This window comes from Abramis brama (assembly GCF_963993115.1).
Source record: "Abramis brama genome assembly, chromosome: 15".
NCBI classification, from domain to species: Eukaryota; Metazoa; Chordata; class Actinopteri; order Cypriniformes; family Leuciscidae; genus Abramis; species Abramis brama.
The window spans coordinates 7,077,253-7,095,032 of NC_139977.1; the positions used below are offsets into that span (position 1 = coordinate 7,077,253).

General features: G+C 38.4%; 1 protein-coding gene across 11 annotated transcripts in view; it reads right to left on the reverse strand.

Moving 5' to 3' along the window:
• Positions 1 to 245: 245 nt before the first annotated feature.
• The window catches only part of LOC311097905 (rho GTPase-activating protein 26-like), a 103,729-nt gene continuing 86,194 nt past the window's right edge, over positions 246 to 17,780 (reverse strand). For 4 of the 11 annotated variants that reach the window (XM_084137896.1, XM_084137895.1, XM_084137894.1 and 1 more), the window contains 4 exons: positions 8,843 to 8,872; positions 8,122 to 8,232; positions 1,310 to 1,401; positions 246 to 852 (listed from right to left, as the gene is read on the reverse strand). In XM_084137896.1, coding sequence (XP_083994022.1) covers positions 764 to 852; positions 1,310 to 1,401; positions 8,122 to 8,232; positions 8,843 to 8,872 — 322 coding nt within the window. In that variant the 3' untranslated portion in view covers positions 246 to 763. The remainder of the gene's footprint in view (positions 853 to 1,309; positions 1,402 to 8,121; positions 8,233 to 8,842; positions 8,873 to 17,780) is intronic. The other 7 variants (XM_084137901.1, XM_084137900.1, XM_084137898.1 and 4 more) reach the window with 2 other exon arrangements.

The window sequence follows — 17,780 nt, forward strand, 5'->3', positions numbered from 1 at the left end:
AAAAAGATCAATTGGGCTATCAAAAAAATTAAGTTAGTGTGCTACAATAAAAATATATATCATTCACATTTTACAAAAAAAAATTATACCTTATCAATTGTCACTTATTTACATTGTTAATACACTCCAAAAGAACACAAATCTCATCAGAGATAATGCTTAAATAAGAGTGGTTTACATGACGTTAATTCACATTAAGAAATAATTTACGCTTTTCCACTTACATGCTAAGAAAGGAGAAAAAATGAAATTCAATTATTTATTTTTTTAATTGCTTCCTGATATACAAAAGAGTGCAATAGTTTCCCCCCACTGATTAACAGATATCTCTTAGTAGTTCTAAACAAAACAGTTACGAGGACCTGAAAGACACAAAACACATTCAAAAAGCCCCAGACTGCATAGAAACAGCACACATATTACATCATGGAGAACCAGGAAGTGCTCACATATTTATATATATATATAAAAAAAAAACATATAATTCAACAATAATTCATGATAAGCCTTGTTTGAAAATCTAAGGAAGAGTTTCTTGATTGTGGCCGAAGCGGCAGCAACAATTTGGTCCCAGGGTTTATTTTTTTCTTCCCCGTTCCCTTTTTTAAACGGCTGCAGTGCACTGTGGGATATGTGGGACGATGATGCGCTAGTGAAATGCCACAGTTGCCAAAAACCCATAACATTGGACAGACACGCTCAGGCATGCTTTTCTGTCGAAGTCCAATTCTTTAGCCTCGCCAAAGACTCCAACCAAAAGCGTCTAAACGAACTCCACGTAGTTCTCCGGAATTAACCCCGTCTTCCCATCCAAGGTGCCCTCCAGCCAGCCTGGTTCTCTTGACCGATGAACTATGAGACAAAGATGCAAAAAGAAGACAACTTTATCCTCTAGTTATCCTCTTATTTCCACAGTGCCAAAGGAATAAGTGTTCCAGATTCAAGTTAAGCTCTATGTGCGGCATCTGTTGCTTAATGTTGATTACCACCAAAAATACCGTCGACTCATCCCTGAGTTCTAATAGAAGTTGACTCTATCCCCCAAAAAAATCATCTGGAGAATTTGAAGCCTCTATTGAATCTTGCAGTAGAGCACGCCTGAGGTTTCATTAAACACTAATCTAATCTACTGCTCCACGGTGTCAAATGTCAAACCGTGGAAGGTCCGATCTCTGATACCTGTTGAGGGGCAGGAGGTGGAACAAAGCAGATATATCGATTTGCTGCTCCAACGCCAACGCTCAAGGCTCAAACCTTCCTAACTAACCAAATATAGTACAGATACTGAGGTTTAAAAATGGAGACGTACCATTGTCGAATATGGTCCCTGCGATAAAGGACAGCTCAGAGTCATGTTCAGCCTTGCAGGCGTATAGTGCACGTGCTTTTCGGAGCGGAGTACTGGAAAAGAAAAGAACATTTGTTAGGGCTGTTAATGAATTCAACATTTCAATTGAATTAAATGCATGATATCAGTATCTGCTCAGAAAAATACATCAAGACAATTCAAAGGCATTATTACGTTTGCAGACTTCAAGATAGATAGATAGATAGAAAATGTGTTTTAAAAAATAAAGTACCATGATATTATTATGGGTTGTTCATAATGTTGACATGGCAATGTTATATTATTATTATTATTATTATTTTACATGTTTTAAAGGGCCATTTTAATCTTTGAAGTACCTTGGGATGCCATGTACAGGACTCATAAAAGAATACACCCCTCGGAACGTAAAGATATTTAAATTTTTCTTGATCACTATTACAACTCATGGAGAGATGACAACATTGAAATTTATTAAACATATACAGCAATTGTAAAAAGTTTAGAAACTTTTTTTATATATATTTTTGAAAGAAGTCTCTTATGCTCACCACGGCTGCATTTATTTAATTAAAAATACAGTAAAAACATTAATATTATTTATTACAAATACTGCGAAACATTGTTCGAAATTAAAATAATAAAATATATTTTAAAATATAATTTATTATTCTGATGGCAAAACAGAATTTTCAGCTTAATTACTCCAGTCTTCAGTGTCACATGATCCTTCAGAAATCATTGTAATATGCTGCTTTGCTGCTGAAGAAACATTTATTATTATTGTAATAATTGTATTGTAATTATAAACAAACTAAAGGTTACGGTAATTAAAAGCACAAGAGAAAAGAGGAATTTTTAGCATGGATTTAAATTCAGCTAATGTGGAAGCTGTTCTCATATATTGTTCCACAGCTTAGGGCTGACCACTGCGAAAGCTCGATCTCCCCTGCGTTGTAAGCGAAATTGTGGAACAGACAAGAGATGTTCATCTCTTGATCTAAGTGATCTGAATGGGTTATGAGTGACAATTATTTGGGGGCTTGGTTTGCTGAGAGATTTATAAACGAATAATAACATCAGTTCTGTATCGGAATGGTAACCAATGCAGATAATGTAGGATTGGGGTGATGTGATCTCGTTTTAGACCATTTGGAGACGAAAGATGGAAAAGAGAGGTAACCCGACATATAATGAGTTACAGTAGTTGAGTCCTGTTGAAATAAAAGCGTAAGTGAATAACGGTTTCAAAGCTATCCCTGTTTAAAAATGGTTTGACTTTGGCTAACCGCCGTATGTGGTAAAAACTGACGCTGACTTGTGGCATTGATTTGTTTGTTCAATTTAAGACTGCTGTCGAGATAAAATCCTAAGTTTTTAACGTCGGAGGTTCATGAAGACTACAAGTCTTGTAATCTCTTATATGCAGAGTTATCTTTATGTTTTATAGGTATGCAGAGTAGGGTGTCATCCACATAACAGTGGTACGACACACCAAATCTACTCATAATTGATCCTAGGGGTAGCATGTACAATGAGAATAGTAGGGGTGCCAGAATCGATCCCTGGGGTACCCCACAATTGAGGTGAGTCGCAGGGGATGAATGAGTAAAAACTTCTGTTAGATAAGAAAGACTGGAACCATTTGAGTACCGTACCTGAGATCCTAATCTAACGTTCCAGCCGAGATGAAAGAACCCTATGATCTACAAAGTCAAAAGCTTAGCTCTAGTCTAATAGCACTAAAGTCATGGTGTCGCCAGCATCTGTCGTTATTAAATTGTAATAATATTTCAGAATATTACTGTTTTCACTGTATTTTTGATTAAATAAATACAGACTTGGTGAGCAGAAGAGACTTCCTTCAAAAATATAAAAAAAGATTTTAATGTTTCCAAACTTTTGACAGGTACAATACTTAATTAATAGAAAAAAAACAATAATAATATCTGTAAAATAAGAAAAGGAGGATTGTGCATAAATTAAGGGTTACAAAAATAAGTACACCCTTGATTAAATTCAACAATTGTGTAATATTCTAGTATGTCCTCCATAACTAAGTATACTCCTCTGACCCTTCTTGGCATTGAGTGTACAAGTTTATGACAAATAATTGTCACATCTATTGTTGAACTCGTGAAGGAGTACCCTGATGTTTGATGCAGAAGACAAATTCTGAGTACGGATTACCTTACTTGGCCTTCACTTCACTTCACTACTAGGATTTTCACCTTGGGAGTATGTATTGAGTCACTGTCATGTTGAAAAAGTGCCCACCAATGCAAGGAATAAGGAGAGAGTTGCATTTTGAACTACAGGTTAGGTTAGGGTTAGGTTCTAGATTTTGAATTACATCACACAATGGTGTGTGAATTCATGACACTATTGATTAGGCACAACTCCCCCACATTCATCCCTATATAAGAACTTTACTATCACTGAACTTCCCTGTGGAGACTGACACCACAATCATCAGTTTGAGGTGTTCAAAACTTTTTAGTAAATTTGGGATAATCTTTTCCAGTTCATTTATTTCTCCTCACAAGTCTGTTGCGATCAGACGTCCGTGAGTCAAAACATGAACACACTGGAGGAGCTGCTTTATTGTAGAAAATGAAGTTGTACTTCTGATAAAACAAGACACTGACACTGATTTTTTTATGTTTAATACGCTAAAGCTACTGGATTTTAAGCAATCTATTTTATAAAGTACTATATATATAAACGTGGCGTGACTTCACTAGAGTGCTGAATTGCAGAGCTTGTGCAAACATATCCACATTTCTATGATCAGATTATTTTCTTATGCGTTATTAAAAAAAAATGCTTGATGTTTTTTCTCAATTTTGTTATGTATTTAATATGTTACAGAGAGGAAAGAGCACAACACATATTTACATATTCATCTAACCATCGCTCTCAGCAGTGTGGGCAGTGTCAGATGTTCGCTAACTGTATATTGCTGCTCACGTATTTCAACCTTAATTTTACCTAAAAATGAAGAACGAAAAAAAACTTTGCCTTGAGTATATCGGGGCCTTAAGCAGGAGGAGGCAACAGACAGGGTCTGCAGATCTCCTACTCCTTTAAACAAGGTAATTGCAAGAAAGAATGCCATCTTAAGAGTCACAAATTTCTCTGCCGCTTACTCTAAAGTCTCAGAGGGTGCCATAGTACTACGGCCAAGTCCCAGGCCGGAACTCTTGCATAACATGCAGGCCTCAGCCGTACAGTACCATGTAGGAAATGAGACACTAATTTGTCTCTTCAAAGACTCAACTCCGACAGGTGTGGTAAACAGCAATGGCCGCCACGTACACCTTCAATGTGAAGGGTGTTAACCCAGCAGAAATGCAATCCTGAAGAAACTCCAGCACTGAACTAACCGGGCAGTTGACTGTGTCCAAATGATGCTCTCTGCACCATAAAGTGAAGCGTCACCATTTAAATGCATACAATTTCCTCCTGGAGGGAGCTCTAGAGTTAAAGGGTTAGTTCACCCAAAAATGAAAATTCTGTCAGTAATTACTCACCCTCATGTTGTTCCAACCCCGTAAGACCTTCGTTTCATCTTCGGAACACAAATTAAGATATTTTTGATGAAATCTGACAGCTGGATCACTCCTCCATAGGCTTCTAGGTGACCGAAACTTGCTGGCCCAGAAAAGTTATTAAAGAGATCGTTAATATAGTCCAAGTGACTACAGTGGCTCAATCTTAAGTATATCAAGCGACGAGAATACTTTCTGTGCGCAAAAACAAACAAAAATAACGACTTTATTCGACTATTCATTTCCTTCTCTCTGGGCCTCGAGTTAGTTTATGTAGTGTTTTAGTGCAGCGCGTCTGTGTTGCACGTCACCACGTAGGCTCACTATTGGCCGACGCTTGTCATGTGTGTGATGCGTGTGACGTGCAACACAGATGCGCTGCACTAAACTAACTCGAGGCCCAGAGAAAAGGAAATGAATAGTGGAATAAAGTCGTTATTTTTGTTTGTTTTTGCGCACAGAAAGTATTCTCGTCGCTTGATAAACTTAAGATTGAGCCACTGTAGTCACTTGGACTATATTAACGATCTCTTTAATAGCTCACCTAGAAGCCTATGGAGGAGTGAGACAGCGCTCAGATTTAATCAAAAATATCTTAATTTATGTTCCGAAGATGAACGAAGGTCTTACGGGGTTGGAACAACATGAGGGTGAGTAATTACTGACAGAATTTTCATTTTTGGGTGAACTAACCCTTTAAGGATGGTCTCCACAACCTCGTTTGAGAGACCAGAGTTCCAAGAGTTGATCCCCCTCAGGGGCCAAACCCACAGATTCCATATTTCCAGACTGTGGTGATAAATATTGCCTCCTACTTGAGACAGAAGATCCCTCCTGAAGGGAATCTCCCATGGAGAGCCGTCCAGGAGAGACATCAGGTCCAAGAACCAAACTTGGGACGGCCAGAATGGGGCTACTATTAACAGACGAACCCCGTCCTGCAAAACCACTCTAGAACTCCCGGGAGCAGATCGATTGGGGGAAATGAGTACAGATATAGCCTCAGCCAAGTCTGAAACATGGCATCCAACCCCAACAGAGCTGGATTCGCATGAGGGAGAACCAGGGGAGACGGTGTGCCATTTCTTCTGATGAGAACAAGTCCATTTCTGCCTGGCTGAACCTTTTTATGGGTGGAGTCCTTGATTTAGGTGCCATGGGATGTAAACTGCCATCACCGAGATCAGCTTGCCCTGGGCCCAGAGGAGGATCTGTTGCGGCAATCTGCATAGAGAGTGTGCAAACGCAGACCTTCCTGGTGATTTGTGTATGGGACTACTGATGTTGTTTGAATGGACAAGGACATGGTAGCCTCTGAGATCTGGGAAGTATAGAAATACAGTCATCATCTCCAATCTATTTATGTTTCATCAAAGATGAAGACCTCTCCACAGACCCTGAATTGAGCGGTCATCTAGGACCGCAAACCAGCCCATGAGGGAAGTGTCTGTCGTTAACAACTTGGCCTAGCCTGATTTTGCCTACGGCTGTAAGTATTGACTCGATGAGAGCAGGAGACAGATGTGCCTGCATAGTAGTTAAGTCCCAATTCACCCCTAGAAAAGTGGTTCTCTGTAGTGGAGAAAGCGCACTCTTCTTGGAGTTCAGTCTTAACTCCAAACACCTCATGTGAGTGAGGACAATATCTCAATGCCGAATCTCCATTTCCTTGAACTGTGCTTGGATCAGCCAGTCGTCGATGTAACTGAGTACACAAATGCCCTGGAGTCGCAACACAGCCAGAGCTACATCCATGCTGCATCTTTGTGAAGGTGTGAGGTGACAAGGCTAGGCAAACAGAAGTACCCGTTATTGATAAGTTTTGCCCCTGAAAGTGAACCTGAGGAACTTCCTGTGTTAAGGAAGGATGGAAATGAGGAAGCGTCCTAAAAATCTATTGTCACAAACCAGTCATTGGGCTTGATTTGAGAGACAATAAGTTTCCGCAGAGTACGGTTCAGATGACGCAGATCCCCATCCTTCTTCAGAACTATGAAGTACTGGCTGTAGAGGACCTGTCTCTTTCGGGAAAAGGGAACACACTCTATGGCTTCTTTCGCCCAAAAAAGAGAGTGTTCTAACAGTCTGCTCAGAGCTGGCCACAGTACTCCATTTAAGCGTGGTGGATGAAAATCAAACTGAATTCTGTACCCTTTTCTACAATTTGCATAACCCAATAAGACATTTGGCAGATGTCTCCATGCTGCCGGATAGTCTACTAAGGGTATTAGCCTCTCGAGACTGACCTCTGGTAATATGCCGGGTACCTATGAAACCGGTACAGAACGACCGAAAATACTTTCCCAATACCCTCCCCAGAGGGAGCGATCACCCCAGTTTCATAACATACCTGGGCAAAGACTGGGCGAGAAGCTCGCTGGAGACCGCTGCGCCCCAGGACACCCGAAGTGGGGTGGTTGGCAGACCGGTCTCCCGAGGGCCATGAGAAAAAATGGGCACACTTAACCCTGGAGTTGGCCACTTCTCCTTTTTTGTTTTTTTTTCTCTTCGGGATATAGACTACTCTGATATAGCCAACACCGGAAGAAACCACAGAACGTACTTCTGGCTGAAGTAGCAGAAGCTTCCCATAGCATCAACATTCTTACGCAGCACTGAGTTCCCGCTAAAGGGAAACAATGCATTTCACTTCTGCACATTGCATCACTCTTCTCACAGCTCTTGTCGGCTCTGAGACACTTGCTGGCATTTCTCCAGCTCTTTTCTTAGCAAAAAAATCACTCATCAAAAAAATTAAAGCTTGAGGGGAAGGCATGATTGCTTCAGGGACTTTGTCACAAGTCCATTCTTTTTGAGTTTCTGTTTCTTTAACTATATTTTCACACGTGCTTTGGAAATCCTCCAAGGAACCCTAATATGTATTCTACATAAAGAATAGAAAAGAAATTGCTGACTTTATTAACTTTCAGAGGAGGTGTAGTCATTTATGTACAGTAAATACATTAGGACAAAAATGCAGTAATCATTCTGTGCAACATTATATAATAGGGATGCCCCTATATGAAAATATGGGCTAATAACCGATAAATGGTTTTTAAAATTTGATTCTGTCTTTTTCTAAATAAAAAATAAAATATAGCACTAAAAACTAATATTAGTGGAGTTTGTGTATACGCTCAGACTTGAGGGGAAAGGTGTGAATTTGCAAAGCTGAAGCTTAACACTGACAATTAGAAAACCGCTATAGATAGTGGTCTAAGCAAGCCAGAGCAGGACACACACCTGAGGGGGGAGGATTCGCTGGAGGGGCTGGAGGCCAGCTGGGGGCTGGAGGGGGCAGAGAACATCGGCCACGAGGGGGAGCGCGGTGAAGTGGGACTGGGTGAAGCTGGGCTGTGACAAACACACACACGCATCCCAGCACCAATGTTTATGTTACAGCTGTATAGCAGATGCTTAGAACTTTCACAAGAGACTTTAAGAGGAAGTTGGCATGAAGAAATAGACATTAACACAGTAAAACATGCTTGAGAGTTTGATGCTTACTGTAACAATTCAGCAAAAAAAGAGACAATTTTGTCATCATTTACACAACATGTCTTTCCAATGTGTGAACACAAAAGATGTTTTATCTTTGTGCAACAAATGCACACACTGAAGCACCAGAAAGAACAGCCCTTTGTTACTGTATGTTTTTTTTATTCCATACAAATATACTGTAGCAGCATAAATATTTGCCAAAATATCTTAATTTGTTTTCTACTGAACAAAGAAAGTCATACAGATGCTGGTTTGGTGAGTAAATGATGACTGAATTTTCATATTTAGTGGAACTGTTCCTGAGTAAAACATGCTGAGGAAAAACATTAGTGATAATTTGTTAATGTAGCATAATGAGTGGGGTCTCTCTCTCTCTCTCTCTCTCTCTCTGTCTCTCTCTCTCTCTCTCTCAAAATTGTCAAAAAATACTTCAATGCTGGCTGCCAAAATTTGATCAACTTACCTTGTACTGCTGCGAACCTTCGGATTTTGACTGTAAATTACAGAAAAAAAATGTTAAAATAATTTTTGCTATCTTAGCTTAATTTGCATGAATATAAATATGCAAAAAGGATATATATATATATATTATTTTTTTATTATTATTTTTTTTTTTGTGTGTGTGCTATAGCAAAAGGGCTAAAAAAAGAGTTCTACTTGCTCTGCCAACATTTTCACATATTATTATTATTATTGCTATTATTTTTTTTACTTTAAAAGTATAATCTGTATATTTATTATTTACAATATTTTTTTTTACATTATTTAAAAATATTTATTTTATACAGTTTTCATTCTGTATTAGAAATCTATATTTTATTTAAAATAAAAAATGTCCAACAATTGCAGGAAAAAACATGATAATGGCATACATGTCAAAACAATAGTGATTGGTTTGTAATTTTAACCCATTCTTACTGCTACTACATGATCTCAAATCATTCTTCAAGCTTTGACAAAATCTCATATACAGTTTGTTATTCAGTTAGATCATGTTGCATAGCTGACAAGTTTAATAACAATCAAAACAAAAGTAGTTTAAGTGTAATGTGCATGATCAAAAACTGTAAGATATAGCAGTTCCATCAACTGGCCTGAAACTCTCTCCCACTGGCCTCGGGCCTTCCTAAATATTGAGGAGCCATTCTGACCTCCAACAGTGGCTCAACCAATAGCATGAGTTTGGGACGGAACTATCTGTTTGTCCAACCAATGTAAGATGAGAAACCTGCATGACCTAAAACATTCATTATTTTTCCAGTTCCGTTTGGTGACATTAGTGGCACAAAAACCACACAATTCACCTTTGAGCAGAGGGAAACAGGCTGTATGGACTGTTCTTACACGTCGGAAACATTCGGCACGACAGAAGCAAACATTTTGTAAACATTTATGGACATATAGTCCCACTTTAACTACAACGTAATAACATTTCAATTAAACATTTGATACAATGCACATATTGTGTGCATACATGTTCTATGCATTGTACTTATCTTTAAAAAATGTAATTACAGCTGTAATTTATTTAATTATCCATAATTCCACTGTTGACCCTTCCTTTAACCCACCCTTAAACCTAACCATACCACCAAACCTGTCCCTGACCTTACCCGAAGCCCATCTCAATAGCAGCATCATGAACACAAGAAGTAAATTGTACCTAACATTACATTACATAGTAGTTAAAGACACCTAATATAAAGTTTGACTTCTAATCAAACACATCAGACAATGATGTTAAGCTATCATGGGTGGTTGCTAGTAAGTAGTTGATACATTGTTGCTGCAGAATGAATCCTCTGTTCCTAATTCAAGCACATCTATGTTCACGTGTCCAAAACAATCCACAGTAAAATACAATCTCAAGTGATACATAAGTTAGTGGATATCATCATAATCAGTTTTTTATTTGCACGGGAGCAAATAAAGCTGCGTATTGGACAATGTGGAATTTGTAGCCTAGCATCCATCGCACTCATCACTAAACTAATGAGCGTCTACTCACAGTAGATAGTGGGGTTGTCATGGGAACAGTGTGACCTCAAGTGGCGAGTTAACTTTAATAATCTAAATGTCCATACATTAGCAGTGTTAATGGACTCTCACTCAGTGAAAATACATTATGCTGTCACATTTAGTCCCTACCATTCTGTATTCCCTGTTTAAACGATGGAAAGTTCCAGTGCTCATTGGTCAATAGAGTGTTTTACACGTAATATTGTGAAAGAGTTTTAGGTTTTGTTTATTTATTTATAAAAAAAAAAAAAGTATTCTAGTGATCAAAGCTAATCCGCACCATTACTCCAGTCTTCAGAGTCACATGACAGTTCAAAACAACAGCGTTTATTTGAAAAAGAAATACATATTTTGGAACACTGTAAATGTCTTTACTGTCACTTTTGATCAATTTAATGCATCCTTGCTAATGAAGTTGCCAAAGAGGAAATTGGTCATTATCTCAGAAACTACTTCTACATATTGACATGAAATGTACTGTTAATGACACATACCTATCGTTGGAACATTGATCTGTAAATACCATGCGAAACTGGTGACATCGCCGGATGTTATAAAGTAATAAAAATGTAAATCATGGTAAATCTAATCATCTCTCTACTGAGAATGATCCAACAAATCTGCTCAACATGACAGTGTGTTTGGCCCACTGCCAGACGCTATATTATAAGAGGCATATACACACAGCTGATTCACCTAGTTATCTCGACAGTTTTCTGCATCCCTCTGCCACCCCAACTCCTCACTCTCGTCTGGTTCCTATTCCCAGCCGAGGAAATGGGGGAGTACTCTGGGTTTGGGCTAAATCCCGAGCTCGGAGCCTGATCCCGTCGGACAGCACGCCAAATGTGCCTATTTTACTCTTTTACTCTATTCAATGTAAGTATAAGTGTGAACTCGTGAAACGACTGCCACAGGTAATTGGACTTTATTTTCTTTTTAATTGATATACTTATTTATTTTCAAAGATTTATTCTTGCCGTTTTTGCCTTTTTATTATGACAGGACAGTGAGTAGACAGGAAGTGAAGTGGGAGAGAGAAAGGGGGAGGACGGGATCGGGAAAGGTCCACGAGCCAGAACTATTTTCAACTTGACCGCAATGTTTTATTCTCCATCATTCAATGCATTTTGCCTGTACATGAATAAACCTTTATGTTATGTCATTGCAGATTAAAATCTATAAATCAAAATATTTATTGCATTTAAGAGAAGGCTCTATCGCCTGTTGCCTCAATAATGTACAGTGTCTTTGGGCGGACACCAACAGCCATTTTAGGATTGTTTGTGATTTGGTCTTAGTGACTTAGGAGTTATCTTGACTACCCCTACGTTTTCACATATTTAGGAGCTACTTTAGCCTTAAGATGTTTTGTGAATATGGCCCCAGATGTGTTTCGACTATGTTCACACTGCAGGCAAAAGTGGACCAAATTTTTTTCTCATATGTGACTCAAATCTGATTTATTTTTTTATTTTTTTAAATTAAACCACATGTAATCTATACTTTTTTATTCTGATTTGGGCCACTTCCATATTTGGTCCTAAACCCGATAGAGGTCAGATGTCCACCGACCGAATTACGTCGGTACTACAGAGTACCGATTCAAATTAAATCAGTCAGTGCCAAATTTTGGTACCTGAGAACGCATCTGGGCGCTAGAGTAAGACTTTTTAAATACGAATCCTGCATGTGGTCGTTCCTCAACCAGACGGCCCGGAATTTTCGAATTTCTCAAGTCTTTCAAGTCCTTCAGGCTTATTTAAAAAACACAGATATGTGTGTTGGAGCAGAGTTAGAACTAAACTCTGCAGGACTGTGGCCCTCCAGGAGCTGAGTTTGACACCACTGTTGTAGATAATTGCATACACTTGGCCTTTGCATTCAAGGTGCCACTTTCATTTTCTAGAATGTGACATTGGCTTCCTCGGCCAACGTAATTCAACTGATAACACCTTTTCTCAAGTAGTTCATCACTCTCAGGCCACCATTGATTTACAGCCTGCCGGGTGCTCTGGGGCCTTTGAGATGAGTATATCAGCACACAGCCACAATTAATATATATGTCTATATATAGATGACAGCATTCATCTCAATCTTGTGGCTTTGGACCGCTGATCCTCACAGCTGATATATAGGCCTTTACCACCGATCACGAGCGCACACACATCTCTTATGTTATGGGGACTTACCAAAAACATAATGATTTTTATACTGTACAAAATGTATATAATATCCCCTAACCCAGTGGTTCACAAACTAGGGTATGTGTACCCCTTGTGTGTTTGTGAGGTGATAGAGGGGGTGTGCAAACAAAATGCTGAGTTTTGCCGTACATTTAATTCTACCCCACCTTAAAATAACATTAAAACAGAGCATGTATTTCTAACTGGCAAAATTCCGCCTCGTGTAAAAACAGGAGAATGGTAGTGCCGTAAAAGTTCAAATACATGACATCCAATCAAATTACCTCATCTTTTGTGGTCAAAACAGACTGCATCAACAAAAGAAGAGTGCATATGATAGGTTGCATGCAGAGTAGGGGTTGAACAACTTCAGATTAAAAAAATAAAATAAAAATAAACGTATGTCTTTTAATGACTTTTAAAGTCGACTCGACGTCAACTAGTCACTAATGACGTCATTAACGAACAAATAGGCCTGAACCTTGAGCTGAACCTTTGAGCATCAAGATATAATCAAACATATATTGTGGAATGCAGAGTATGTAGTTATTTGTCATTCCAACTGTTGGAACTTCAAAAACTTAAACGATTTCTTATCCTGTTGCGCCCCCTATAGGCCAGCGACTCTGTGCAACTCCTAATGCAGAGTGTGCTGCCTTAGGAAATCACCCTACATTACTACCATTCTTGACTATGTATCTGTAAAAGTGGGGTTTCAGCTCTTACTAGCATAAAGAACAAATATAGAACTGCCAATGAGCTTGCGTGCTTAACCTTCAAATACATGGGTAGCATTTGCCTTAACAATGCAGTGTACTTTCAGAAACACCCCACCTTCCCCAGCTCCACCTGTATAGATCTGCTATGTGTAATTCATGTACGCTATATTGTACAGCAGCAGCATGTTTTACTCGCTCACAGCAGCACGTCTGTGTATGTATTGGCAGTAGCAAGTCCCGTACTTGCTCTGCAGCAGCAGCAGCGTAGCAGATCTATTCCGCCAATTGTCATATCCATTACCAAGCATCACCATATCACTTAGAGAGAGAGTTGTCATGACAGAAATATTGTTTGGTCTATTTGGCAATGAAATAACGATATGTGAAATGAAGTTCCAATAAAAGCCAAAATAGAACTGTCCCAAGCAACACACAGCGGTGTTACATTAGTGAAAAAATCTGCAACTTTGAACAAATTAGCAGAGACAATGATTCAATGACCCATTCATAAATACAGCCACTTGCTTCATTACTGAATGAATGATTCAATTACGCACTCATTAAGACTTAAGACAAAGACTAACACCTACTGGCGGTTTTAGTTTAATATTTAAAAGTATTTATCACTTTGTTTCATATTTCTCTATTTAGCATTTTTTATTTAAAATATCTCATAACATTATTTATGCCATTGTAACTGCATTGATGCCACCTCTGAGCAGCATTAAACAGTGTGGAAATACATCTAGATGCAGCTTATGCCACTGCAGTGCAAAGATGGCTTTTGTTGATACTGATTTAATTAGATTGAAATTATTGATTTTGTTTATTTTTTTATTTTATTACATCAATTAAATTAATGGAATTTTAAGAATTTGACATAAAACACAACATACATTTAATAGGGTTACAAAAACGTTGCCTTTATATAGGTAAAAAATGCACCTGAAAATCAATTTAAGGGGGCAAATATTGTCTCTTAATGGAAATCTGCAGTCTAAGTGAAAGAGAAGGGGTACGCAGAAGGATGGGAAATGCCTCAGAGGGTACTCCACTCTAAAAAGTTTGGGAACCACTGCTCTAAACCCACTACAGTAAACCTTCTGCATTTTCATAATAATAATAATAATAATTTGTTTTCATCATATGGATGAAAAATATCCACACAAGATAAATGATTTCTGGTATGATGTAGTACTCGAGTCCGGTCTCAAGACCGATTTCTGCTTTCTCGGACTCGACCCTTCAAAGACTCGGTCTTGACTCGGACTCGGCATAGGCGGTCTCGTCCCCATCACTAGTCCACTAGAATACATACCACTAGAAAATTTTAATTTGCTCTGCATGTCCTAACTATGATTAAAAAAGTCAGGGTGGGCTTAACATGTTGATGACCGAGCATCACTGTTGAAGCAGTTTAGAAAAATAGGCAGAAGATGATGCATGTGGTAAGGATTTTTTTAATGATAGTTAAAGCATAGTCCATATTAAGACGTTAAGACTGCTCCTCTAAACAATTCCCAATCTAGCTTAGTCTGTAGGCCTAACTGTTGATTATTAACTGGGGTGATATTAAATCATGAATATGAAAACTGACATGTTTTTATGGTCTCGGTCTCGACTCGGACTTGCTTCCTCAAAGACTCGGTCTTGACTCGGACTCGCTTCCTCAAAGACTCGGTCTTGACTCGGACTCGACCCTTCAAAGACTCGGTCTTGACTCGGACTCGCTTCCTCAAAGACTCGGTCTTGACTCGGACTCGACTGAATTTGAAAACCAACGGACTCGGACTCGGTCTCGACTCGGACTCGACCCTTCAAAGACTCGGTCTTGACTCGGACTCGGCATAGGCGGTCTCGTCCCCATCACTAGGTATTACTATCCTTGTGGGGTTGGTTTCTCCATACAACGTAGGAAATACCTAAACCACACAGCAGTGCTGTGACTATTAATCTCATGCTATCATGGACGCTTATCTGGATTAACCTTCAATGACTACAAAACAAACAGATTTCCATGTTACAAAAGCAGGACTTTTCCTCCTAAATCCATGAAAATATTTAATGTCATACTGTCATCATCCTATTTTGCTCAATGTCTCTGCATTGCACAGCAGTAAGTAATATTTTTATTTTATTTTGGCATTTTAATCTAATAATCTAAAATTGGTTAAATTAGTTAACCTTCAATCTGTTCCTCTAAAACTGTTGAGTTATAAAAACAATGGGAACAACTATCTAAACTATCTATCCTATTAATACTTCTGAAAATGAGAATTCAAAGTGTTTAAATTTCATACAGTGTACTATTTACTATAGTGTTCATATTAATATACTATTTATTACAAACAGGTTACTTCAAAGTCTCATCAGCATTTTTTTATTACAACAGCAATACATTTGTAAAAAGCATATTTTGTGTAGATTTTGTTACTATCGTTGTTTGGCCATTATGTTTATTAGTCACCTTGTTTTTAGGTCATCTGTCAACAAATCTGCAGTAACAACTCGATCTTACTGGAAACAGTTATATGTCACTGGGGCGGAAACGTATGAATGAGATTCTACGAATTCATATGAATAAGCCACCCATTATCCCAAAAAAAAGTTATGAATCGTCATGACATTAGTCTGTACATTTCAACCAGTTTGACTCATTTAGGCCAATTTGTGTACCGGCTGCAGCGATGATAGACAGGCACTACATCATTGACAGGGTAATCAGCATTCAATCACATAACTTTTTTTTACCTACATTTTGCAGTTACTCTTCTCACATTCAGGCCATGCTTCAGGAGCTCAGTGAGAACACAGTGAGCTCAAGGGAGTCAGGAGAGTTGCTGCCTCCCCCTGAAACGTTATTGTTAGTGTTGCTGAATAGATTTATTTTTTTAATACACACTATTTGATCTAATATTTTGTAACATGTCTTTGGTGTCTTTTTTCTGTCTTACACACTTGTTTGAAAAAGCACCACCTCAGATGCCTCTACGGACAAAATGTTCCTGCTATCCACATAACTGATCTCATAATGAAACTTCTTATCAGTGAGGGAGATACAATGCTATCACTCACTTGTTGCAACTGGCTTTATTATTTTCCTGTCAAACTGAGTCATAGTGAATATCACTAAGAAAAAAAAGCATTAGCACTTGCTAATACCGAATACCCAGAATTCACACATTAGATCAATAAAATCTAAATTATACACGCTTATTAATTATGCATTCACATTTGATACTCAGTTCTCTGTTTACTTCTAATTATGCATGTTCTTGTGCATGTTTTTGGCTTGTGCAGCGCTTTGGTACTGGGAAATACTAGAGTTTCGAGCTTGCTCTGTTAAACGTGGCAGATTTGGAAGTTGCTTTAAAATAAGCAGACATGGCATCTCGATTTTGAATCAAATTTTGATTCGATATATGCATACCCAGACAGCAATATAGTGTCGGCCCAGATCCGGGCCACATCTACATGTGGATTCAACGCGTTCCAGATTTGGGCCAGATCTGGGCCGACACTATGTTGCTGTCTGAGTAGGTTACTGTTTTGTGTTACTTTTCTTATTTGACTGTGGTAGACAGTTTAATAGGTCTAGAAGAAAAAAAATCCCACTGAATAAATTGTAAACCTTGAAATGTATTGTTTTCCCCCCTCCATTTTAGTCAACCCAACATTATAAAATAAATGTTAAAGCTAACTGCAATCTTTACACATATGACTGGCAATCTTCTGCGAATTGCAGTAGATAGAATCGTGATTCGTATGAGAATCATTCGATTGCAATGTGTGTTTCATGAGTCAATTTTTTATATATTCCTGTTTTCATGCGTGATCTACGACACCAAACCATTCCACCCCGAGGAAGATGACTTTGTGTATGAGGGAAATATTTATATGGCAGTATTCAATGAAAATGTCTGAAGGGACAGAATCACTGGATGTTAGCTTTTTCACACTAATCTTGGTATCTGTGTGAGTATATTTCACAGGAATAAAACAATTGTTTATGACGTGAAAGAGTGTGATCTCTTACTGGGAGTGGGAGATTGGGAAAGGGTCGAGGACAGAATCTTGGGGAACACCGGTTAAAAGCAAGACCTTGGCAGTCATGCCTCTCTCAACAGTAAATATGTTGGCAGGAAATTGAGAGAATCTGAGGGCTGTGCTGGGTTCCATAATTTCCGTTCACATAATAAAAACCTCAAAGCAAGCAAAGATTGGCCAATGTAAGGTAATGAAATGAATCACAGATTGTATCAAAACGTTGTTCAGTCTAATAAAACAATCTACCCTTTTGACCCTGAAACAAAAGCTAAAACTAAAAACTATCTGCAAACAGTAAAGATCTCCTAAATGTAAGATGCTGTCTACTTCATAGCAAACATAGAGATAAATCATTGTTCTATTCCACATACTAATTCAAACAGTTAAAACAGATGATGGCAGCAAGGGCGCTGTTATTATGTTCTTGTAT